Source organism: Dasypus novemcinctus, chromosome 20 (assembly GCF_030445035.2).
Source record: "Dasypus novemcinctus isolate mDasNov1 chromosome 20, mDasNov1.1.hap2, whole genome shotgun sequence".
Taxonomy (NCBI): Eukaryota; Metazoa; Chordata; class Mammalia; order Cingulata; family Dasypodidae; genus Dasypus; species Dasypus novemcinctus.
In genome coordinates this window covers 24,366,961-24,392,883 of record NC_080692.1, presented here as the reverse complement: position 1 = coordinate 24,392,883, position 25,923 = coordinate 24,366,961, and the positions used below count along the sequence as shown (strand labels likewise).

Below are 25,923 nucleotides of genomic sequence, written 5' to 3'. Positions count from 1 at the left end.
AGTTCCCTGAGAACTTGTTCAATTTTTTCCATTCTTTTCTTCATCTGTTCTTTTGTATGTTCACTTTCTTTTTTCTTTTTATTGACTTTGTAATAATATTACATTAAAAATATATATGTGAGGTCCCATTCAGCCCCACCCCCCACCCCCCCTCTCCCCCCCCCAACAACACTCGTTCCCATCATCATGACACATCCATTGGATTTGGTAAGTACATCTTTGGGTACCTCTGCACCTCATAGTCAATGGTCCACATCATGGCCCATACTCTCCTCCATTCCATCCAGTGGGCCCTGTGAGGATTTACAATGTCCGGTGATTACCTCTGAAGCACCATCCAGGGCAGCTCCATGTCCCAAAGACGCCTCCACCTCTCATCTCTTCCTGCCTTTCCCCATACCCATCGTCCACCATGTCCACTTTTCCCAATCCAATGCCACCTCTTCTATGTGGACATTGGATTGGTTGTGTCCATTGCACCTCTATGTCAAGAGGAGGCTCAGATTCCACATGGATGCTGGATGCAATCCTCCCATTTTCAGTTGTAATCACTCTAGGCTCCATGGTGTGGTGGTTGTCCTTCTTCAACTCCATCTTAGCTGAGTGTGGTAAGTCCAATAGATCAGATTGTAGGTGCTGGAGTCTGTTGAGGCTCAGGACCTGGCTATCACATTGTCAGTCCAGAGATTCAAATCCCCTAAATATATCTTAAACCCCAACATTAACTGCACCTCCAGCACATTAGCATGAAAGTCTTATGAAGGGAGATCCCATCTGAGTCCAGATTCATCACACATAAACACCATTTCCAAAGAGGGGCCATCTGCCCTGGTAGTTAACCCCATTGGCCATGACCATAACTCCCTTGGGTCTCTTTAGCCCTCACAGGAACCAATATCTGGGGGTTGTATCTGCTTTATCTGTCTCTCTGACTCTGCTCAGTTGTGCATGAGGGCAATCCTTCTGCCAGCCTTCAGACTCTTTTTTAGAAACTCGTAGCCATATAAACTCATTTCTTCTTTCCATTTCCCCCTTACTTTAGGTCAAACAGCATTTTAAAGTCATGGTATTTTATGTAGACATGGATATTCTGCCGATCCGCATTGAACCTTCCGTATAAGGTCATTTTCCAGTTGCATCATCAGTTGGTAGTTGATAGTGGTCCCTCGTTGCCAGGGAGGCTCATCCCCGGGTGTCATGTCCCACGCTGGGGGGAAGGCATTGCATTTACATGCTGAGTTTGGCTTCGAGACTGGCCACATTTGAGTAACATGAAGGCTGACATGAGGGAATTCCGAGGCACAATGTTGCTCTAGGCCTTGTTCTTATTTTAGGTTTATCAGCTCACAAGCATAGTCATTAGCATCAGGGGCTCACTGTTGAGCCCCTGTACCTCCCGGTCCCCGCCACTGTACCTGGGAGACTGTCGCTGCTCCCCTAGGGACCACAACAGAGCACCACTGGCCAGGATGTATGTTCACTTTCAGAGGCCATTTCTTCAAGCTCACCAAGACTTTCTTCTGCCTTCTCAAATCTGCTATTAAATATTTTCAATGTTTTAAAAATTTCATTTATTGCACTTTTCATTCTCATAAGATTTGCTATTTTTCTATGTATGCTTTCAAATTTTTCTTTGTGCTCATCCAGTGTTGTCTTAATACCCTTAATCACTTTAGCCATCTCATTGAATTTATTAAGGAGATTTGTTTGAATATCTGTGATTACTTGTCTCAACTCCTTTACGTCATCTGGAGGCTTCTCTTGTTCCTTTAACTGTGCCATAGCTTCCTGTTTCTTGGGTGTGGATTATAATTTTTTGTTGGTGTCTTGGCATCTGACTTACTAAAGTATTTATTCTGGGTGCAGTTTTTCTCTTTAGTTTAGGGCTTCATGCCCTTTCTCCCTTGCTGGTTGTGCAGTAGGAGCCAAGCATGTTGTTGGACCTATAAGCTGTGGAGGCTCAAGCTGCCCTCATTGCATCAGGGACCAATAAAACTTCTTCCACCTTTCTCCTTTGCCAGGGGTAAGGACAGACACAGGTGTGTGGAATAATCCAAGTCATGTAGGCCTAGACTCAAGTTGCCTAGAGAGACTGATGAAGCTTCATGCCCCTTTCACCCCTGCCTTGGGCGGGGATGGAACTGCAGGTCTGGGCAGCAGTCTATGCCATGTGAGTCCAAGATGACCGCAATTGCCCTGGTAGACTTCCAATTTTCACTGTGTGCCAGCCAAAGTTACCTGCAGTTACCTGGATAGGGTGGTGCAGGGCCCGCCAGCCTTCTCCCTGTCAGAGGTGGGGCTGAAGCCTAGTCTAGGGCTGCAGGCCTATCTGGGTGAAAGAAACCAGTTCCTATTGTCACCGTGATTTTCAGTCAGCCTGGCTTCCCCTCAGGCTGGGGGTAGAGTCAAAATGGCGCCCTGGCCTCTTTCCTGCTTGGGCTGTTTCACACCCCAGCTGTTCCCAGGGTTATATCTTAGCCAGCCGAGTCTACTAATCAGTAGCTGAAATCGGAAGCCAACTGTCCACTCCTCCCATTTTTGGGAAATGAAGCTTCCAATTCCAGCCACAGAATAGCTCCTGGGGTGGCTTGTTCTACCAGAGTAGGACAATCACCAGCCTCCGCCGCTTGGCCGGTAATTTCCCAGAGAGGTTGGCGCAGGTCCCCGCAGCTTCCTCCCTGCTGGAGGTGGCACTGGGGCCTAGGCTAGAGCTGCCATCTGATCTTGATGGAAAGAAGCCTGTCCCCACCAGCACTGGGATTTTCAGTCCGCCCCACTCCCCTTGTGCCAGGTGCAGAGTTAAGATGGTGGCTACTGGCTTCTTTCTGTCTTGGACAGGTTCAAACTTTAGTTGTTCTCAGGATTGTACTTTAGCCCACTCAATTTACTCATCAGTAGCTGAAATTGGTGCCCAACCGTCTCTTCCTGCCCTGTTTTTGGGAAGTGGAGCTTTCAATTCCAGCTGTGGAACAGTTCCCGGGGCAGCTTGTGCCTCCAGTGGAGGATGGGCACCGGCCTCTGTGGTGTGGAGCGCTCTACTTACGAGTCTTCTCTGCAGATGGGCAGTCTTCTCCTTCCACTCCCTCAAGGATGTTGCAGGATGCCCTTCTGGCCTCCTGGAGTGCCCAAACAGGTGCTCAGGTAGCTCCAGAGAGCTCTGGGTGTTTACTAACTGCCTTGTAGCAGGAGCTGACTCTAGGAGCTCCTTACTCTGCCACCATCTTGCTGGTTCTCTCCTGTTGTTGTTTTTTAATAGAGGCCATTATAGTGGGTGTGAAATGCTATTCATTGTGTTTTTTATTTGCATTTCCCTAATAGCTAATGATATTGAACATCTTTTCATGTTTTTCAGCCATTTGTATTTTCTCTTTGGAGAAATGTCTATTCAGGTCTTTTGCCCATGTTTTAATGGGGTTGTCTTTTTATTGCTGAGTTAGGTGTGTGTTTAACCTTATAAGAAACTGCCAAATAGTTCGCCAAAATAATTATACCATTTTATACTTTCACCAGCAGTTTAGGAGATACCCATTTGCTTTACATTTTCACATACATTTTTGGGCAACAAAAGACCATTGTCAGTCTTTCTGGTTTTAGCACTCTAATGGGTGTGAAATGGTACCTTATTATTGTTTTAATTTGCATTTCCCTGAGGACTAGTTATGCTGCTGAGTATCATGAAAAGTGCTTAGTAACCAATCATATGTCTTTTTTTTGCATATTTTTAAAATGGTTTGCCTTTTTATTATTGATTTGTAGTTCTTTATATTTCAGGATCAGTCCTTTGTTAGATATTTTTTTCTTATTCAGTGGTTTGCCTAATAATCATTTTCTAAATGCACAAATCTTTAATTTTGATGAAGTTTAATTTATCAATTTTTTTTCTCTTATGGTTTGTGCTTTTTGTCTCTGTCCAAGATATCTTTGTTTATCCCAAAGTCAGGAAGATAACTTCTAAGCTTTCTTCAAGGATCTTTATGGTTCTGAGTTTTACATTTAGGTAGGTATATGATCCACTTAAAATTAATTTTTGTGCATGGAGTCAGATAGAGGTCCAGGTTCAGTTTTTCCCCATACAGTATCTGGTTGTTACAGCACTATCTGTAAAATTTTTTTTTCTTTTTCTCATTTAATTGGTGCATTTGGTAAAAAATCAATTGACTATATGTGTGTGAGTTTATTTCTGGATTCTATTCTGTTCCATTCATCTATTGTCTATTCTTTTGCAAGTACTACACTGCATTGGTTACTGTGACTTTATAGTAAGTCAGATGGAGTAAATCCTCTAACTTGGCTCTTCTTAAAAAAAAAAAAAATTGGCCATTCTAGATCCTTTGAATTTCCAAATAAATCTTAGAATCAGCTTGTCGATTTCTTTAAAAATGTCTGCTGAAATTTTGGTAGGGATTGTGTTGCATCTAAAGACCAATTTGGGGAGACGTCTTGACTATTAGTCTTCTGATCGGTGACCATGTATATTTATTTATCCTGGTCTTTTTTATTTCTTTCAGCCATGCTTTACAGTTTTCAGTAGAGGTCTTGGGCATATTTTTTTTTAAACGCTTTTTTAAATTAAAGTTAACAGATCACATAGAATGTTATGTTAAAAAAAACATAAGAGGTTTCCATATGACCCACTCCCCACCCCCACCACATCATTTTTGTAAATTGTATTTTTTTGAAGATACATCACAAAAAAAAGTTACATTAAAAAATATAAGAGGTTCTCCTATACTCCCCACCCCACTCCTCCCACACCAACAACCTTCCCCATCATTGTGGCACACTCATCGCACTCGGTGAACACACTTTGGAACACTGCTGCACCACATGGATAATAGTTTACCCTGTAGTTCACATTCTCCCCCAGTACATTCAGTGGGTTACGGTAGGATATATAATGTTTTTGGGCATCTTTTGCTAGATTTATTCCTAGGTATTTGGGGTTTATACTATTTTAAATGGAATTGCCTTTGTGATTTCATTTTCCTATTTTTTGTTGCTAGTATATAGAAATACAATTAGTTTTTGTAAATAGGTCTTGCGTCTTGTGATCTCGCTTAATTCACTTACTAGTTGTGGAATTTGGTAGATTCCATGTCTAAGGCACTGCCAGTCTCAACTTCCATGATGGAGATGGTAATAGGGCCTATATTGAAAAAGAGAGGATGTGTTTAATTTACGGTGTTTGGTCCCCACCCCCAGCTCATTAAACCTGGATGCCTGCGGGGTGGAGTGGGGTGGGCACGCACCCTCACCTGACGGGTTCAGGGCGGGCAGATCAGAGCATCGCAGCGGTCTGTAGAAGTGTCTGGGCCGGGCCAGGGCCCCCCCGGCTCTCCTGCTTTGGGAAAGCGCAGGCAAGATCTAGGTTGTCTTTCAGGCGCGGGCGAGTGGGAGGAGAGCGCCCCACGGACAGCGCCTTCCGCCTCTCCTTCAATAAACTCCGTCACCTCGGGGGTTCGCAGTCGCTTCCACGTCCCCCTGCAGGCACACCTGTTCGCCAATCTCGCCCTCACTCCCCCGGGATAGCTCTGGAGACCCCCGAGCGAGCCCCAGCAGGCTCCAGCGCCCTCTCTCACTCTCCGGGGTGAATGAAACTCACGGGTTACAGAGGAGGAAACTGAGGCCCGGAGGGGCTGGAGATTCGCGTGAGGCCGCCCCCTCCTCCGACCCTTTTCTCATGGCCCCCTCCAGGTACACCGAAATTAAAGAGGAGCTGGAGGAGCTGGACCGCATCACCGAGCAGACGCTCTTCGATCTGTACAAATACAACTCCTCCAAAACCCTCGTGGAGCACCGCCGCAGCCGACGGGACCTCGCCGGGACCCTGCCACACCCCCTGCAGCGCCTGCCAGGCTCCCCGACGCCCCACGGGGTCCGCAAAGCCCGCAGCGCGACCTCCAGCATGCGGGACAACAACCCGCAGGTGAACAGGAAAGACTGGATGATCGGCTTCCAGCTGGTGAGGCCCCGCCCCCGAAGCCCCGCCCCCGAAGCCCCGCCCCCAGCCAGACGGCCAAGCCCCACCCACGCGCCGTGGCCCGCCTGGCCCCACCCACTCCGTAGACATCGCTCTTCATAACCCCGCCCCCTTTACTGACCCCGCCCCCACTGGCTAGTAAGGCGGGGCCTCGTGGGCTTGCTGGCAAAAAAGCCACAAACCCCAAAAACTAACAAAACCAAACCACACCCAAAACAATAATAAATAAAATATCTCCCTGTGCGCCTGCTGTGGGGGGTGGTGTCTCCTCGCTGGGGGCCCACGTGAGAGCGTTTAAGCTGTGCGGAGTGAAATCTGTGGAAAATGCACTTTCTGAATTCCGCCCCCACGGGTGGGAACCTGTGGGCCTCCCACTATGATGGGGAACTGGGGTTTGGACAGCCTAAGAGACAGTCCAAAGGAAGAATTAAAAAAAGTAGATAAAAGGTAAAAGGTTTTTTGTGTGATCTATGTATCTTTAAAAAAAAAAAAAAAGATTTAAAAAATGAAGAAAAAGGGAAACGGACTTTGGCCCAGTGGTTAGGGCATCCGTCTACCACATGGGAGGTCCGCGGTTCAAGCCCCGGGCCTCCTTAACCCGTGTGGAGCTGGCCATGCGCAGTGCTGATGCGCGCAAGGAGTGCCCTGCCACGCAAGGGTGTCCCCCGCGTAGGGGAGCCCCACGCGCAAGGAGTGCACCCGTAAGGAGAGCCGCCCAGCGCGAAGGAGGGAGCAGCCTGTCCAGGAATGGCGCCGCCCACACTTCCCGAGCCACTGACTACAACAGAAGCGGACAAAGAAACAGACAAAGAAACACGACGCAACAAAAAGACACAGAAAACAGACAACCGGGGGAGGGGAGGGGAATTAAATAAATAAAAATAAATCTTAAAAAAAAAAAAATGAAGAAAAAAAGTAAAAGGGAGAATAAGAGAGGAAATGGGAAAGGAGCAGAGAGAAGGCGAGAGGGGGCTTTCCCCCTGCCCCAGGGAGATGGGCCAGGGGACCGAAGTCCTAGTGCCAGCCCTTCTGCTGGCACTGACCTGCCATCAGTGGAGTGGGGACAAGCCTTGCCCTGCGCCCTGCAGAGGCAGGGGGATGGCGAGCGCGTCTGTGCACAGCTGCCTGCCTGCCACTCTCCCGCCTTCCTCCCTTCTCGGGTGTTTCCTCTTTTTTCCCCACTCCTGCCCCCACCCCACCCCTCTCTGTCAGTCCTGGGGACCCCAGACCTCTCACTCCTTGACCTTGGCTCTGAGCCTCTGGTCTGTGTGTCCAGTGCAACCAGAACAAATCCGACTGCTTCTACCAGACATACTCATCGGGGGTGGACGCGGTGCGGGAGTGGTACCGCTTCCACTACATCAACATCCTGGCCCGACTGCCGGACACCTCCCCGGCCCTGGAGAAGGACACGCTGGGCAACTTCATCTTCGCCTGTCGCTTCAACCAGGCCTCCTGCACCCAGGCGTGAGTCCTCCGGGCCTGGCTTGGGCTCCCCCTGGGGTGTCTCTGCGGGGGTCAGCCTGGGGCTGGGCATGGGCGGGAACCCGGAAATGCTTGTTGATTAAATAAATGCCTGTGACCAAGAGGGAGGAAGCACTGACCTCGGGTTCACACCTGTGCTTGGTGATGTCATCCTGCAGCCCTTTGCCCTCCTTTCAGGGCTGGGGTTGGGTGAGGCAGCCTCGTGTGGGTGCACTGGGAAAGTTGGGGCTTGGTTCTGATTTTAGCCCCAAGGGCTGGAAGCGCTATTGCCAGTCTCTGTCTGCGACTTTTTCCCAGCATCAAAGCTGGAAAGGACCTGGGAGGTAATCTGGTCCCATAACTCCCCGTTCTCAGAGGAGCTGGCAGTAGAGGTGTGGCGGGAGTAGCCCTGGGTGGAGGGACCAACACTCCATTGCAGCTCTGGCTCTGTCACTTCCTGACTAGGTGACTTGGGGCATGTCACCTCACTTCTCAGAGCCTCAGTTCCTTTATTTAAAAAAATGGGGGAAACAAAAAAGGAGGCTCATTCACTGTTTAGTCAACAAATAGTGTTGAACGTCTGGGCTATTTGCTATTCTAGGACCTTGGGATACATCAGAAAAAAGAAAAAGAAATAACCATTGCCCTCTTGGCACTATTTTACTCAGGTGATAAAGAAACCGATGGCCACACCCAGCTCAGAATTTATACCAACTCCAGGAGATAAACGTGAGGGCACTTTGTAAGACAGGAAGCCTTTTCCAAATGCTGGGTGTCATCACAGCGTCCTCAGGGGTGGGGTGGCTTGCCCAGGACACGGGGTCTGCCGGGCTCAGCACGCTGCCCGCCCTGCGCTTTCTGTCAAGGCTCCTCTCCTGACGCCTTCGCAGAGGTCACGGCAGCTCCAAGCTCGAGACCCTGGGGCTGAGGGAGGCCCCCTGCCGCAGCCCTGGTCCCCTCCCACCCCCATTCCTCTCCTGACTTCTGTGCCTCACTTTCCGGGACCAGCTCCCTGCCTCTGCCTGTCCTGCCCTCCCATGTCGCTGGGCCATGGCAGCAGGGACAGGCATCACTTACTTCTGCACACACTCTGCCCAGGACACGGCTTTTGTTCCTGTCTCTCGTCTTTGCGTTTGTTTGAGGACAGAAGCTGCCAGCTGGGGAGTGGCACAGCAGCCGCACCTGAGCCTGGCTCAGCCCACTTCCGCCATTGGAGTCTAATTCTCACCTTCCCACCCACGGAACTCATCTGTTTTCACCTCCATCCTCCGTTCTGCCTTTCCTTTGCTCACGTCCTCCCCATCAACGGGAAGTCCGTGGTTCATCTTTGACATTTCCCTAACTCAGGTCGCTTCCCTAACTCAGGGCCATTATTCTAACTCACCCACCCACCCCATTTGTCTTTCTTTCTCTAAATCCTTCCATTTTTCTGCAACCACAGGAAGCTTTATAGTGCACTGTTCTGATCCATTTTGTCCTGTTTAAAATCCTTCCACGTTCTTCAGAAGCAAGTCAAAGCTCTTAAGCGTGGCCTTCTCATCATCTCCCCCTCCCCTCCATCTCTATGCCTTTCCCCCCTCCCTGTAATCTTTTTTTTAAACAACAGCTTTATTGAGATATGATTCACATACCACAACATGTACCCTTTTAATGTGTGCGATTTCGTGGTCTCTAGTATATTGCCAAAGAAAAAACTGCAGGGGACAATATGAAACAGGCGAGGATGCTTTTATTCACAGCTACCACGGTGGGGGGAGAGACCAGAACACCACTCCTTCCAAACCAAGGACAGCCAGCTTTTTAAGAGCTGGGAGTGGCCTGGAGGCTGGTGGCTGGTGATCACTCGGTGGGTAGGGATTCGCTGAGGTTGCAGTTAGGACGCTGGGTTTGGAATGTTTTCCTTTGCAAGTAATTAGGCCACCTGGGGTCTGAAGAGCCTGGAGGAAGGAAGGAGATAAGGAACCCCCCATTTAGGAGCCTTTCAGGGGCTTGTATATTGTAAAGACCGGGGTGAGAGGGAGATCATTTTAATTGGTGTTTGGGAAAAGCTAGCTAGAGTTTAGTCAGGCTCAAGGGAAGTTTAAGGCAGTTTTGGTAAATATTCACTGAGTTGTGCAACCATCACCGCCGGCTGATTTTAGAACATTTTCATCATCCCTAAAAGAACCCCTACTCCCCATTTTCACCCCCCTCCCAGCCCTGGAAGCCCCCGGCTTACTTTCTGTCTTTATGGATGTGCCTGTTCGGGACATTTCACTTGTAGGGGTCGGGGTCCCACACCGTGGGGCCTTCTGTCCCTGGCTTCCTCCACTTGGCAGGTTTTCAGGGGTCCTGCCTGCTGAGCACGGCTCAGGGCCTCACTGCTTTTGTATAGCTGAAGAAATATGCCATTGTACGGATATAGCACACTTTGAGAATCCAGTCCTTAACTGATAGGAATTTGGGTTGTTTTCCCTTCTTGGCTTTTTTGAATAATTCTGTTATGAACATTCATGTATAAGTTTTTGTGTAGACATAAGCCTTTATTTTCTTGAGTTCTACCTGGGAATGGAATGTCTGAGTCATATGGTAATTTTACGTTTAACATTTTGAGGAACTGCCAAACTGTTTTCTGAAGTGACTGCTGCGTCATTGTACATTCCCACCAGCAGTATAGGAGTGCTCAATTTCTTCATAGCCTCGCCACCGCTTGCTATTGCAGGTCTTTTTTATTTTATTTTATTTTATTCTTTTATTTTATTTTTTAAGATTTATCGGTGCCCCCCCCCATTCGCTGTGTGTTCTTCTGTGACCGCTTCTATCCTTATCAGCGGCACAGGGAATCTGTGTTTCTTTTTGTTGCATCATCTTGCTGTGTCAGCTCTCCGTGTGTGCAGCACCATTCCTGGGCAGGCTGCACTTTCTTTCGTACTGGGCAGCTCTCCTTATGGGGCGCACTCCTTGCGCGTGGGGCTCCCCTACACAGGGGACATCCCTGCGTGGCTCGGCACTCCTTGCACACATCAGCACTGCACATGGACCAGCTCCACATGGGTCAAGGAAACACAGGGTTTGAACTGTGGACCTCCCATGTGGTAGGCGGACGCCCTATCCATTGGGCCAAGTCCACGTCCCTCTTTTTTATTTTAGCCATCCTAGCATCTCCCTATAAACTTAATAATCAATTTCTATAGCTCTCACTATGCCCTAGGCACTGTTCCAAGTGTAATTTAATCCTCACAATATAGGTACTCTTATTATCCCTGTTTTACAGATGAGGAAATTGAGATGAAGAGCTTAAGTAACTTGCTTGGTTCCATAGCTAATACTTGTCAAATACTGTAGTTTAGTTCTGGAGTCTGTGTCCTTAGCCATCACGTTATTCGCTCACAGCAACTATATTAATGTACTTAATATGTATCTCCTTATATGTGTTTTTGCAAAATGTGTTTTAATTTACCTAAATGGCATGGTGTAACATATCATTGTGCCACTTACTTTTTTCACTAAACTCTCTCTCTAAATATGTATTTGCGGCGGCTTGCTCGGTCAGTAGAGGTGGGGTCTGGCTGCGGACGAGGGGTCGGTCCCGCTTGGGACAAGGGGTCGGTCTGGCAGCAGATGAGGGATCGGTCTCACAGGGGTTGCACGGTTCGGCTGACGGGGTCGCCCGGCGAAGCCGGTGACGAAGGGGTCGCCCGGAGAAGCAGGTGACGAAGGGGTCGCCCAGAGAAGCCGGCGACGAACTGGGGACAAGGGAGGCCAGGCCCTTGTCGGGGGCTCTCAGGACTGGAGGGCGAACGGCAGAAAAACTACCGCGGAGACAACGTAAACACGCAAGTCCTCTTTACTGAGGGAGAGGCAACAGTTTTATAGGGGCTGGGGAAGGCTGATTGGTCGAAGCCACGCCCTGTTCTGATTGGTTGCCGGCGAAAGGTCAGTGGGCGGTACCGGATGGGGGAGGGGTGGTGGTTAGGGATTGGCTGTCGCTGTTGCTGGGGGAAGGGGCAGGGTTTAGGGATTGGTGGCTGCTGTTGCTGGGGTGGAGGGCAGACTTGAGTTTCCTGCCCACGCCTGGCTGTTGCTGCTGTGGGGGGGGGGAAGGGCAGACTGGATTTTTCCGCCCACACCTGGCTGTTGCTGCTGTCGGGGGAGGGGAAAAGGGCAGACTGGAATTTTCTGCCCTGCGCCTGTGCAGGGAGAAAGAAGAAGGGTGCCGCCCCACAAGGCATTGGGTGGCGCCATCTGGGAGGAGGGGCGGCTGCGGAAGCATGGCTGCCGAGAAGGGGAGACCTGAGGGCGCTCTGTGCCTATGCCGAGCTTCCTTCAGGGGTGGCGGTGGGCCCGACCAACCACCCTTTTATGGGGGCAGCGGAATTAGGCCTACCGCGGCCGCTCCCCTCGCCAGGCCAGCAAACTACACTTCAGCCTGAGGGGTGACCGCATGTATTTTAAGATTTTATTTATTTCTTCCCACCCCCTTGCTGTTTGCATTTGCTGTGTCCCTTCGTCTTCCTTGTTTCTTTTTAGGAGGCACCGGCAACCAAACCTGGGACCTCCAATGTGGGAGGGAGACACCTAATCGGTTGAGCCACTTCTGTTCCCTGCTTTGTTGTGTCTCTTATGTTTTTTTTTCTTGTGCCTCTTGTTACATCATCATGTTACGTCAGCTTGCTGTGCCTGCCCGTTGCGTCAGCTTGCTGTCTTGCTTGTCTTCTTTAGGAGGCTCTGGGAACTTCTACTCCCTTTGCTGTGTCTCTCATTACATTTTTTCTTCTTGTGTCTCTTGTTGTGTTACCTTGTTGCATCAGCTTGCCACACCTGCCTGTTGTGCCAGCTCCCTGTCTTCTTTAGGAGGCACTGGGAATTGAACCAAGGACCTCCCATGTGGTAGGCAGGAGCTCAATCTCTTGAGTCACATCTGCTTCCCAACTCTCTATTTTTAAGATCCATGTAATCTGTTGCTCCCAATTGCTGCCTACTGTCCATGGTGTGTGCACAACATTTACTTGTCTGATGTCCCCTTCAGCAGAGCTCTTGGACCCTTCAAGTCTGGCCTCTGGTCTTCTGTATCTTCTTCTTTGGTCACTCTCTGAACCCAATAATGCTGTCTTCTTAGCACTTCCTAGGATGTGCCATGGGATTTCACACCTCACAGGCAATGGGATACTCTAGATCATCTATAAACGGCCATGTCCCTCCTCATTGTGCAGATAAGTAAAATGGGCTTAGAAAAATATGGCTTGCTCAAGCCTCTACAGCTGAACCAAGTTTCCCCACTCCTTGTCTCTGGCCAGTCTCCTCCCTCCTATAGCCTCTTCATTCCTCCCCTGGTGGTCACTGACCACAGCCCTGTCTCCTTCTCCCTGCTCCCATCGCCAGCTCCAAGATGGCAGGTCCCTCTTTGAACACAGATCCTTCTGTTCCATGTGGGTTCCGGCCTACTACAACCCCACACAGCTTCCCTGGTTCGGAATTTGTGATCTGCTGACGAATCTTCCTACTGCAGCAATATTGCCTCTATGATCCCTTTCTCTCTATTCTCCAACTCTCAAAGTCCAGCTTTGGCTGCAGCAGTTTGAGACATGCTGATGCAAGAGGCCACGGGAAGATGCTTTGTCTAATTCTTGCCCTGGGATCTGAGCTTCCTCCCCATAGCTCCATGCTCTCCACTGGCCTCCCTCTCTCCTGTGACCCTGTTCCTCTCCATCTCTCCATCTCATTCATTCATTCACTCATTGGACAAATTAATGATCTCCTATAGGTCGAGAACTGTGCAATTAGCTGAGAGGGGACTGAGAGGATACAGAGGTGCACAGGATGTGGCTCCTGTCCTCAGAGGGCTCACGGTTCAACTGGGGAACCAAGACACTGCAAGAGGTTCCATAATGTGCCCAAGAGAGTTCATAAGGCAGCATGTAAAGCAAGGCTAGCGAGGGCAGGTGGCCTGGTAGGAGGAGGGTTTAAGTCCCTGACTCATCACCACTGATTGTGTGACGTTCGGTCAGCCATTTGACCTTCCTGGTCCTTAGCTTCCTCTTCTGTGATGTGGGGATGATGCCTTAACAGGCTCCCAGCGTTGTGCTGGCACATAGTAGGTGATCAGGAAACAATGGCCCTGGAAGGCACCTCTACTATGGGAGTTCAAGGGAGTGGGTATTTTCCTCTGCCTCATCTCCTTGCTTCCTCTGATCCCTTGGGCTTTCCTCTCTGACCCTGCTCTCTCTCTCCATACCAGGAATTACTCTCACTTCCACCACCCCATGTATGGGAACTGCTACACTTTCAATGACAAGAACAACTCCAACCTCTGGATGTCGTCCCTGCCTGGTATCAACAATGGTGAGAGACTCCCCCTTCCTGCCGCCCTTCATCTCCCCAGTTTCCCTCACCTGGAGTGTATCCCCATAATCTGCCCATCTCCATCCTGGAAGGGTTCTTCCCTGTGCTTTCTCCCCATGGGCGCCCCATAGAACAGTCCAGACACGACGGAAGTCTTGCCTCCGCCCATCCTGCCGGGAACCCGGCTCAGGGGTTGCCAAGTCCACGTGCGGATCTTCCTGGCCTGGGCAGGGTGGGTGGGTGGGTTCTGTCCTCTGATTCTTCTCCCCTGGCACTCCAGGTCTGTCCCTGTTGCTGCGCACAGAGCAGAAAGACTTCATCCCGCTGCTGTCCACCGTGCCCGGCGCCAGGGTCATGGTGCACGGGCAGAGCGAGCCGGCCTTCATGGACGACGGCGGCTTTAATCTGCGGCCCGGGGTGGAGACGTCCATCAGCATGAGGAAGGCAAGCAGGCCGACGGGGAGCCCTGGCTGGCGAGAGGCGGGTGTCGGTCGGGCTCTGAGCACTTGGAAGTCTTGGGGAGCGGAAATCAGGGGTGCCGGGCTGGCAGAGCGGGCCTTGGGAACCGAGGCCCTGGGAGTGGGCTTTGGGTGGGAGGGGGATGCAAAGGGGGTCGGGGGATGTTTAGGATGCTTTGGGCCCAGTGTCCTTGAAGGGAGCCCTGGCATGGGTGTTGGGGGATGCTGGGCGGGGTTGAGATGGTGGGGCAGGTGGGAGAGGCTGGCAGGGTGTGAGCTGGGCCCTGGGACAGAGGGAAGGCAGGGAATCCTGGTAGGGGCATCCAGGCAGGGGCCCGGGCCGCTTGCTCTCCCCTCTGACCTCTTGGGGTGTGGGGGTTCATAGGAAGCCCTGAACAGACTCGGGGGCAACTATGGCGACTGCACCCAAAATGGCAGTGACATCCCTGTCAAGAACCTTTACCCTTCCAAGTACACGCAGCAGGTGAGGCTCATCGCCCAGGCCGCCTTCGTGGGCCCGTGGAGGATGGAGGGTGCCTGCGTGTGCCAGTGCGCAGGGCGGAGGCGGCTAGCCCGTCCCTGCCCTTCCCCGGGGAGGCGGTGCGGGTGGGGTCTGAGCCCCCTCTCCCCCCTCCAGGTGTGCATCCGCTCCTGCTTCCAGGAGAGCATGATCAGGGAGTGTGGCTGCGCCTACATCTTCTACCCGCGGCCCCCAGGGGTGGAGTACTGTGACTACAGGAAGCACAGCGCCTGGGGTGAGCGGCCAGGGGCGCCCACTTCCCTGCCGGCCCCCCGGGCTTTCCCTGCACCCCTGGGAAGACCGCGGCCCCCCACGGGCCCTCACTAACGCTCCCTCTCCCTCTTGATCTGCTCTGGCTTCTGTGTGTTTGTAAAGGAATTGCCCCATTTAAAAATAACTTGTAGCACGAGGAAGGAAGCGCAGGTGAGGGAACCTTCACCGGAAGGGGCCTGCGATTCCCGGGGCTGCGCCGCCTGCTGAGGCGTCGGGTGCGGAGCAGGGACGCATTGCCACCGTCCTACCCAGCTTTTGGGGGGTGGTCCGCAAAACGGGGTGCCGGGGAGGCCAAGACAACTCCCTGGGGTGCAGTAAGAAGGTTATGCATTCATCTGATTCTCGACCATTTTAGGTATGATTTATTACGACGTGTGCACTCAGTAGTACAGTTAGGTGATTTATAAAGCAAATACGCGGAGGCGCCTGTGTGTTTTTTTATTCTATAGGAGGGCACAATTAATCAGGTTGGGAGAGCGCTGGAATCTCGTCCTGGTCTAGAGCAGATGAATCCCTTTTCCTTTCTCCTTCCGCCGAGTTATTCAGCAGGGAAACCCTGTACTGGGAAGCCGAGAGAAAAGGAAAACCCGGGAGAGCAGACCGGAGCTCCTCGGGGCTTTGCGTTCCTGGCGCGCAGCCCGCGGGGCCTGGGCCGCTGCGCTGGCCGGTCCTCCCGCAGCCCCTCGGGCCTCCCCGAGGCCTGGCCCTCCCCCAGGCGGGGTGGAGGGAGTCGGTGGGGGAGCTGGAGACGTGCGGAGGGCCCTCCAGGTCCCGAGGAGTCCCCGCTCCCTCCCTCCCGAAGGCCCAGGGCTCGGTGACTGTCCTGTCTGGCGATACTCTCTCCGCTGGGCCGGCTCCCCCGGCCTGTACTTTCTGCTGCCGCCTCCGGCTTCCTGTCTCTCTTTGTCTTGGAGGATCAGAGCACTTCAGAAGCAGCGGAGGAAGTCAGAGGCTGTCCACCTGGCCTTCTCCTTTCTCCGAGGAGCACACTGAAGCCCCGAGGCAGGGAAAAAAACATTGACTGCCCGGAAGCAGTGACAACTAGGGCGAGGAATCTGAGGCTGAAAACAAGGATTTCCTGAGGATGTATCTCCGGAGCAAAGGGCTTGCTGCTTGCTGTTCTTCCTAACTTTAGGTCCCCAACATTGGTGGATGGAGGGATTGGGTCAGAAATAAGGAAGGACTATTGGACTGGGGAGATGTAAGGAGGAGGTTCAAATGACTAAAAGTAGCAAGAAAGACAAAATAACCCTACTTAGAGTTGGGAAATAGGGGAAGGGTCTAGAATCCCATTCTTCTTCTTTTCAAGAGGTTTATTGAGATACAATTCTTGTAGCATACAATTCACCCATTTAAAATGTACAGTTCAGGGTTTTGAGTATAGTGGGGGACTTATGTATCTATCACCACAGTCAGTTTTAGAACATTGCACCACCCCCAGAAGGAAACCTGCAGCCATTAGCAGGCACCCCCCAACCTCCCCCTGCCCCCAGCCCCCAACAACCAATGACTAAGCTACTTTCTGTTTCTATAGCTCTCCCTATTCTGGACGTTTCACGTACAGGGAGGCATATAATATTCCTCCTTTTGTGTCTCGCTTCTTTCACTTAACGTAATACTTTTGAGGGTCATCCATGTTGTAGCATGGATCAGTACCCCATTCCTTTTTTCTGGCTGAATAGTATTCCATTGTATAGGTATACCTCATTTTATTTATCCATTTGGGTTTCTACTTTTTGGCTATCCTGAATAATGCTGCTGTGACATTTATGTACAAGTTTTTGTGTGTTCACATTTTCATTTCTCTCAGGTATATGCCTAGGAATGGAATTGTTAGGTCACATGGTAACTCTATGTTTAACCTTTTTAGAGATTGCCAGACTGTTTTCCAAAGTAGCCGCACCATTTTACATCCCTGCCAGCAATGTAGGAGGGTTCCGATTTGCCCACACCCCTGCCAACACTTATTCTCTGCCTCTATGACGCTAGCCATTCTAGTGGGTGTGAAGTGGTATCTCATTGTGGTTTAATCCCATTTCTCTTATACAACAATTGTTCCCATTTTTCCTTTTGCCTTTAAATTTTGTCCACATCCTACACATTTTTACACAGGTATATCCTGTGGGTTCTTTTATTCTCAATTTGGCTTAATTTCTTTAGCATTTTTCAGTGCTGCCGCTTAGTACTCAAAATGACCCTGTCATGTACAAACATAATGCTCTTGGGCAGTGGGTGTCCAGGGATCTGCGAGCTAAGAGGAGAACTCTAGAGTGTGTGGGGAGAGGTGGTGGTGCCCGAGGGAAACGGGCACCTGTCTCTGCCCCACAGGCTACTGCTATTATAAGCTCCAGGTTGCTTTCTCCTCGGACCGCCTGCGCTGTTTCACCAAGTGCCGGAAGCCGTGCAGGTGAGGGTCCCTCTGCCAGAGCACAGGTCGGGCGGCTGGCTGCCCGGCTGGGTAGATATGGGGTACCCCCACCCCGACCCTGAGCACCTCTTTCCACCCCCAGTGTGACCAGCTACCAGCTCTCTGCCGGCTACTCTCGATGGCCCTCAGTGACCTCCCAGGTGCAGTGGGGAAGGGAGGCGCATGGGAAGGCCTGTGCCTGCCTGGGGGAGTGTGGGCCAGGGTAACGCTGTGGTTCTCTCGGGGGGCCGAGGGGGGTGTGGGGTGAGTTGGCTCCAACCCCCAATCCCGTACGCACGAAGAGCATGGCGGGAGCCCAGCGAAACCCCCGCTCTTTCCCAGGACTGGGCCTTCCAGATGCTGTCCCGACAGAACAATTACACCGTCCACAACAAAAGGTCAGTGCCGCCCTGGCCCCAGCCCTGGGAAAGGAATCCTTGGCAGGGAAGACAGGTTGGGGACGAGGAGCTGCTAGGGCTGATCCGAGGGGGGTGTTTGGGAGGGTCCGAGGAGTCAGTTCTCTTCCGCTTCTTCCCACCCTCAACCCCACCCCAAAGAAATGGAGTTGCCAAACTCAACATCTTCTTCAAAGAGTTGAACTACAAAACCAATTCCGAGTCTCCCTCCGTCACGGTAGGTTCTGGCTCAACGAGCCTGCGGTTCTCCTGGGGGTCTTAGCAGGGTGGCTGTTGGGGAGAACAAGGGGTTCCTCCCTGGGGCCAGGAGGGCCTGGCCCTCGAAGGTAGGGGCCAAGGGAAAGGGGAGAGGTCAAGGGCAAGAGGGCTGGAGGAAGCGGAGCTTGGGCTGAGGGGGCGGGGTCTCTGGGGTGCTGGGAGGGAGGGGGTACTGGGTGGCGGGGAGAAGGCCCTTGGGATATGCCTCCGCTTCGGCTGGCCCGGCTGTGGCCCCGGAGCTGTGTGGGCCCACGAGGGGGAAGCTGAGCAGGGGGCCTTGGGGGTGGGGTGGGAGGGGTCCGCAGGGGGCTCGGCCCAGGGGTCACGTGCCTGTCTCCCTCCCAGATGGTGACCCTCCTGTCCAACCTGGGCAGCCTGTGGAGCCTGTGGTTCGGCTCCTCGGTGCTGTCGGTGGTGGAGATGGCCGAGTTCATCTTTGACCTGCTGGCCATCACCTTCCTCATGCTGCTCCGGAGGTTCCGGAGCCGATACTGGTCCCCGGGCCGAGGGGGCAGGGGTGCCCGGGAGGTGGCCTCCATGCCGGCTTCCCCACTCCCCTCCTACTTCTGCCCCCACCCCATGCCCCCCTCCTCGTCCCAGCCTGGTCCTGCCACCTCCCCAGCCCCCACAGCCCCTCCACCTGCCTATGCCACCCTAGACCCCCCCACATCTCCACCGGGCTTGGCAGGGGCCAGCTCCTCTGCCCATACTCTGGGGGAGCCCTGAGCCCCCCACAACGCAGGCACTTGAAGGACGTTGGGGGCCTCCTCCCGGAGCTGCCCAGCTGTGTTGGTGTGGGAGACAGCAGCGGGGTCTGTGACAGGGCCTCAGGAAGTTACTCAGAGAACAGGGGCCAAACAAGCAGCCCAGAATTGTCCCAGCTTCCGCCCTGACCCCCCCAGCCCTACTTCTAGAATACTCTGTTTTCCCTACCCAAGTAAAGACAAGTCTCCTCTCCCCTTGGATCAGCCAAGCCAAACTTGGAACTTTGACAAAGAATTTTCCTAGGAAACAACTGAAGACCAGAACAAAACACAGACGAGGGCACACAAAGGCGTGCACAGGTTTCCTACAGATGACCGCAGCCGGCCCTACGTTGGCCTGGCGCACTGCTTCCAGTGACAAAGACGTCTGCTCTTCTTCTTGAACTTGGGTGGGGAACCCCACCCAAAAGCCCCCTTTGTTAGTTCTTGGGCAATTCCCCTTCCCTGACTTCCTAGGGCAGAACCTGGAACAGACCAATGTAGTCAAGCCTTGGCCATGCGCAATTGGCCAAGGGCTCTTCCCAGCCCATGCCCCACGGAGCTGTACCCCAGCGCATCTGGCCTGTATTCCACACACCTTGTCGTGTATGCTCGAAGTGGCTCCTCCGCCTGGAAGCTTCCCCCGCCGTCTGCTGGTGAACGCTTACACATCCCTTAGAACACTGCTGAGATGCCAGCACTTCTTGAAGGCTTCTGCCCTAGCCGGTCTTCCCCAGCATCGAGCGCTCCTCTCCCCTGGCTCCCGTGGCACACGGTACTGTTTATTGGCGTGCCAATGTTGTGTTATACTCTCTTGTTCATTTGTGTCTGCCTCCCCAGCTGGAGTGGGAGGGAGATCCTTGTGTCTGGACTGAGTCTTGTTCATTTATGTTTGGTCAGGGCTAGCCCAGTGCCCCACTTGGGGCAAGTAGGTGGTACTCAATAAATGTTTGTTGCTTAAAGGAGTGGCTGGTGACTGGATGGGGGCACAAGGAAGGAGGAGGGTATGGATGCAAGTCCCTGGGCCACTGCCCATGCTCCTGGAAGGTCCTCGGGAGGGAAGGGACAGACTCCCATGCTCCTTGGCTCTACCATGGAAGAGCTGGGCTCGCTTGCTAATTCCAGAGGGCTGTTCCTCTATGCGTGAGGCTGAGCATCTATGTCCCCATCCCCATGTTCAAGTGCCTCCCTTCAGAAGACCTACCACACCAGGCAGTGGCTGGGGAGACTCGCCCTCGTCCAATGTCTGAACTTTCTTTTCCTTCCCAACTTTAGTTACCATCTTAATCTTCTGCCTCCCTTTGCCCTCACCACCCAGCTTCAGTCTAACATCCTCACCTGCCCACTTCCCCATCAACTGACGGAGAAGATGAAACTCACGAGAGTTTTTTTTGGAACCCCAAAGCCTTGTATATTCTCATTCTCACGTTATCACAGAGGGAGGAGCAGAGGGAATTCTCTCCGCCTCATTAAAGGAGAAGTTGAGGTGCAGGACAAGGCCGACGGATGTCTGTGTGGAAACTCAGGTTTTTGGATCCCCAGTTCATTGGTCCTGGAACTCAGAAATCACCTTCCTCCTCATCTTTGGAGATACCTGCTGCTCTGCTTTGGCCTTATCCCCTTGACCCCAGTCTCCTTGCCCAGGAAGCTGCAAGAGAAACTGAATCTTGGGGAAGGGGGAGAGGGATTGGGAAAGGTAGAGAAGGTGATGTGAGGAACTGATGTCGTGAGTTCTGACTTCCCTTTCCCAGCATCAAGCTGATGAAGGGAAGTGGTGGCGTCACAACAGTCTTCCCTGGTAGAGCCCTCAGGTTCGGCCCCTGCCTTAACCACGGGCTTGGTCTCAGACTTGCCTCACCTACCCTATACCCTCATCTCCAGTTTCTCTCCCCTGGCTCAGGTGGGCAGGCCGCGCTGGACAAAGCTGAGCCTAGTATGGACATCTGAAAATAGCTTCCGTTTCTCCTTCCTTGCCTGCCTTCATTGCCACCCTGCTTCCTTTTCTCCATCTCTTACCTGTGGGCTACCCCTGGGCTCTAGGGGTAGAATTAGAGCATTAGAGAAGAAAGGGTTTAAGTTGGCTCAAGTCAACCTTCTGGGTGAAGTGACTTGCCCAAGGACACACAGCTGACTCTTACAGGACTAGCCTGGAGCCCAGGTTTCCTTCTAGGACCCAGGCTGACTCCCTGTGACATTGAATGTGAATGGCAGGGTTGGAGTTAGAATCCATGTCACCTGGACTTGGAGTCCAGTGCTCCCCCCGCTTTTTTTTAAGATTAAAAATATTTATTTATTTACCTATTTATTTATTTCTCCCCACCCCCTTGTTGTTCACACTTGCTGTGTCTGCTGTTTTCTTTAGGAGGCAGTGGGAACTGAACCCAGGAGCTCCGATGTGGGAAGGAGGCACCTAATCCCTTGAGCCACCTTGGTTCCCTGCTTTGTTGTGTCTCTCATTATGTTTTTTCTTCTTGTGTCTCCTGTTGCATCAGCTTGCTGTGCCTGCCCATCATGTCAGCTAGCTGTCTTGCTTGTTTTTTCTTTAGGAGGTACCAGGAACCTCTGCTCCCTGCTTTGTTGTGTCTCTCATTATGTTTTTCTTCTTGTGTTTCTTGTTGCATCATCTTGTTGTGTCAGCTTGCCTTGTCTGCCTGTCATGCCAGCTCACTGTCTTCTTTAGGAGGCATCGGGAATCGAACCAGGGACCTCCCATGTGGTAGACGGGAGCCCAGTCACCTGAGCCACATCTGCTTCCCCCAATACCCTTTTGATCACTCTGTGCTGCTGTGGGTGAAGTTTTTGTGTGCGTGTGTGCACATGTTTGTGTATACTGTGTGTGTGTGAGAGAGAGAGACGTGTTGGGGAAGGAGAGACTCTGTTGGGAAAATGGAGGATTGGAGAGACTCATGACTCACTTCTCTCACAGAAATATAGGTAGAGGACAGGCTGAAATGGCCTGAGAAAAAAAGTGTTAGGGTTTAAGGTACTAGGGGAAGGCTGGATGTAACTGAAAAGAGAGGAGTAAAGGAAAAGAATCTCAACACGAAAACTCAGTGAGTAAAAGTTAAAAGCTGCAGCTGCCAATGCCCTCCCCCACCCCCACCCCCGAGCAGACAGCTTTGAATTCTCTGGCCTCTGGTTGGTAGCTATGGACAGAAGGGTCACAGGGGTCTGCCTCCCCAGAAAAGGGGAGACAGAGGGATGCAGCTTAAGGCTGATTCTCTTGGTCAACAAATTTGGTCTGCTGCATCCTGTGAGCCATTCCAGGCTGTATGGGGCTGAGCTATTGTTTTCCCTGGAGCCAGCAGGAGACAAAGGAGATCCAACTCTCACAACCCTCCCTACTGACCAGGACTGGTTGTTGATGCAGAGGGGACTGGAAAAATTTCCTACCCGAGAAAAGGGAGGGGGCTGCTGGCAAAGGTTGGAGAAAAGTTTCTGAGAAAGTTTGATTTGCAAGGCTCTGAATAGCCTCCAGGAAGGATCCTCTGCCACGTTGTTGCAGTTGGTGTTGCAGCGAACACATGCTGACCAGGGTTTGAGCTGAAAAGGCTGGCGAAGAGTGCCAGCCACTGGCAATCCAAGGACGAGCATGCGAGTAAATTAAAAGTAAAGAAGTAAGAGAGGCTTTTTCGGGCCATTACAGCCTCTTGGAAGGCCCTTGGAAGTGGGTCTGCAACCCATTACTGGGTCCATGGTCTGGATTTGAGCAATTAAACAGGGATTATCCTAAAGAGCTAAAACAGGCTGAACCAAGAATCAAAGAAAGACAGTATCACACAGCCCCCTGACACAAAATCTCTGCCCAAGAGAGAGAAATTGAGCATCATAGTAGATACATCATCATAATCAGATGCCTAGAATTAGCCAAAAATTACAAGCCATACTAAGAAAATGGAAGATATGTCCCAAGCAAAGGACTATATCAAAAGCCTAGATGAGACACAGGATTTGAGTCAGCTAATCAATGAGGTTCACACAAATCTCCTAATCAAATCAAGTTGAAAGACAATAAGGCTAAAGAGATAAAGGACATTAAGAAAACATTGGGGAAACGGACTTTGGCCCAGTGGTTAGGGCGTCCGTCTACCACATGGGAGGTCCGCGGTTCAAACCCCGGGCCTCCTTGACCCGTGTGGAGCTGGCCATGCGCAGTGCTGATGCGCGCAAGGAGTGCCGTGCCACGCAAGGGTGTCCCCCGCGTGGGGGAGCCCCACGCGCAAGGAGTGCGCCCATGAGGAAAGCCGCCCAGCGTGAAAAGAAAGAGCAGCCTGCCCAGGAATGGCGCCGCCCACACTTCCCGTGCCGCTGACGACAACAGAAGCGGACAAAGAAACAAGACGCAGCAAATAGACACCAAGAACAGACAACCAGGGGAGGGAGGGGAGTTAAATAAATAAATAAATCTTAAAAAAAAAAAAAAAAAAAAAAAAGAAAACATTGGGCCAGCAAAAAGAAGAACTTGAAAATCTGAAGGTGAAAACAACAGTGTTTATGGGAGGGAAACGGACTTGGCCCAGTGGTTAGGGCGTCTGTCTACCACATGGGAGGTCCACAGTTCAAACCCTGGGCCTCCTTGACCCGTGTGGAGCTGGCCCATTCACAGTGCTGATGCGCGCAAGGAGTGCCCTGCCATGCAGGGGTATCCCCCGCGTAGGGGAGCCCCACGCGCAAGGAGTGTGCCCCATAAGGAGAGCCGCCCGGCGCGAAAGAAAGTGCAGCCTGCCCAGGAATGGCGCCGCCCACACTTCCCATGCCGCTGATGACAACAGAAGCGGACAAAGAAACAAGACGCAGCAAATAGACACAGAGAACAGACAACCAGGGGAGGGGGGGGAATTAAATAAATAAATAAATCTTAAAAAATGTGGTGCAACAGTGTTTATGGGAATGAAAGAGACAATATTTTTAAAAAAGACAATAAAATATTATATAAAAAAAAGATTTAAAAAATCCCATTCTCACTGAGAAAAAAAAGACATAATAGGTGAGATTGAAAACACAATCAGAGGCATACAAGGGCAGACTTGAAATGATAAAAGAAAGAATAAGTGATGCAGAAGACAGAAGAGTTGAAATTGAAGAGAGGGAAGAACAGAGAAAGAAAAGAATGGGAGACTCTGTTTTCTTAAGCTCTTTTTGTCTTCATCCCTTGTCCCTGCAAACCCTAACAGCCAATTTAGGCATCCTCTTATCTGTCCCTCTCCTATTTCTCCACCTCTTTTCATCTCTCATCTCCATTATTCCCCTGCCCCCCCCCCCCAGAGGGATTCTGGTCTTATTCTCTCCCCTTCCATGAGGTGGGTTGTCTTTTCATAGTTCTAAATTCACCCACCTCTCACCATCCTTTTTATTTTTTAAACAGAATTTACTGAGTAAATTAATGCCAAATTTCTTAAAACTTTAAACTTTCTGAGTAAATAGGCATTTCTTCTAAGCAAGGAAAGAAATTCTCCATTTGTTTTGGGCTATGTGTAAATGTTTGGGTAGTTGGCACAAACTATTAGAAATCCTTTGTCACCTTAAAAATAGGTACATTGAAGTTGTTATTATTCACACAAAGCTTCCTGAATGTTTAATATATCACAAACACTTACTAAAGGCTGTACCTGCATTTCTCTATCAGACTCACTTTTTCCTTTGAGGGACTAGGGAGGGAACTGAACCCAGTACCTTGCATGTGGGAAGTTGGTGTTCAACCACTGAGCCACATCGACTCTCCTAAGTTGGTTTTCTCCTTTGTTTGCTTGTTGTTTGTGTTTGTTTTTAGGAGGCACTGGGAACTGAACCCAGGGCCTCCCATGTGGGAAGCAGGTGTTCAACCTCTGCTCCCGCAGACTCACTTTTTAGATCTTTAGATGAAGCACCTGAGACTGTCCTCTCTGCCTCACATTAGAAACTGGGCAGTTGACTCCAGCACATTATTCCAATAACTTTGCTTCTTCAAGAGCCCTGCTCTGGGTCCCTCATACCTTACTTTGGGCCTCCCTGTGTGTTATGGAGGGGAACCCCAACCCCCATGAGTCCAGCTTCAATGCTCCAGTACTCTAAAAGTGGGAGGGTGAGGGGGAGTGAAACGCCTTCCCCATGCACCGTTCTCATCCATACATGCTCCAGAGGGGAGGCAGGGAAGCCCCAGGGAAGGGAGACTCTGGCTCAGCCAGTAGATGGAAGGGAGAAGGGGCAATTCCAAGCAAGAGTCCTCGGACCCCACTCTTCTTTGCTCTTCTGAAATGTCTAGTGACCTGGGCAGCCGGGTATAGGGAACGCCATTGCGTCCAGAGGGTATTTGGATGAATGTTGTACCCTTGTTGTGGGATTCACTTGGGAGCTGTCTTGCACAAATGGGGGGTGGCCTACAATACCCCAAGAGTCAGGCGTGGGGTCTGACCACAAAGGGACAGAGAGAAAAGGGGCAGTGTATCTGTTTTAGTCAGCCAAAGGGGTGCTGATACAAAGTACCAGAAATCTGTTGGCTTTTATAAAGGGAATTTATTGGGGGTAAAAGCTAACAGTTACAAGGCCCTAAAGATTCCAACTCAAGGCACCATAAAAGGTACTTTCTCACCTAAGGTCAGCTGCCCTGTGTTGAAGAGAGATGGTCGCTGATCTCTGCGAGGGTTCAGTCTTCCCCTCGGGTCTGTCAGCTGCAGTCTGGCATATGGCTTCCTCTCTTTCCTGGCAAAGGGCTAGTTTCTTTCCAAGTCTTCCAGAACTTCTCTTCTCAAGGTCAGCTGCAAACTGTCCGGCAAATGGTTCATCTCTCTCCGGGGCCTTGGGATGGAAAATGACAGAGCTCTCTCTCTCCCTGAGTATCTTCTTGAGCAAGTGTCCATTTATATTAGGCCACCAAGAGGGCAGGGCCTCACCTGAGTCATGCCTTACTGACATAGCCCAATCAGAAGCCCTAAATTGATTTTACCAAGTAAATGATCAGAGGCCCCTTGCTGAATTTAATACAATCAAAAGGTATCACACCCAGGGAATAGGTTAGTTTACAAACACAATCTTTCTTTTGGGGATTCATAAACTAATCTCAAACTGTCACAGCACCTATCATAGCCAAGGGAACCTTGGGACTGG

The 25,923-nt window shown here is 51.3% G+C and overlaps 1 protein-coding gene and 1 long non-coding RNA gene across 6 annotated transcripts in view; one reads left to right on the top strand and one right to left on the bottom strand.

Annotated features, from left to right (window-relative positions):
• Positions 1-19,802, top strand: part of SCNN1A (sodium channel epithelial 1 subunit alpha) — a 32,088-nt gene extending 12,286 nt beyond the window's left edge. For all 5 annotated transcript variants that reach the window (XM_058282627.2, XM_071210138.1, XM_071210137.1 and 2 more), the window contains 11 exons: positions 5,695-5,962; positions 7,257-7,447; positions 13,662-13,765; positions 14,046-14,209; positions 14,609-14,707; positions 14,861-14,978; positions 17,345-17,423; positions 17,527-17,584; positions 17,766-17,821; positions 17,981-18,056; positions 18,443-19,802. In XM_058282627.2, coding sequence (XP_058138610.1) covers positions 5,695-5,962; positions 7,257-7,447; positions 13,662-13,765; positions 14,046-14,209; positions 14,609-14,707; positions 14,861-14,978; positions 17,345-17,423; positions 17,527-17,584; positions 17,766-17,821; positions 17,981-18,056; positions 18,443-18,823 — 1,594 coding nt within the window. In that variant the 3' untranslated portion in view covers positions 18,824-19,802. The remainder of the gene's footprint in view (positions 1-5,694; positions 5,963-7,256; positions 7,448-13,661; positions 13,766-14,045; positions 14,210-14,608; positions 14,708-14,860; positions 14,979-17,344; positions 17,424-17,526; positions 17,585-17,765; positions 17,822-17,980; positions 18,057-18,442) is intronic.
• On the bottom strand, positions 1,395-5,728 carry LOC111766753 (uncharacterized). Its single transcript, XR_009182066.2, has 3 exons — positions 5,256-5,728; positions 5,071-5,146; positions 1,395-1,537 (listed from the first exon to the last, which is right to left on the bottom strand). It is a non-coding gene; the product is annotated as an uncharacterized lncRNA (long non-coding RNA).
• Positions 19,803-25,923: the final 6,121 nt, after the last annotated feature.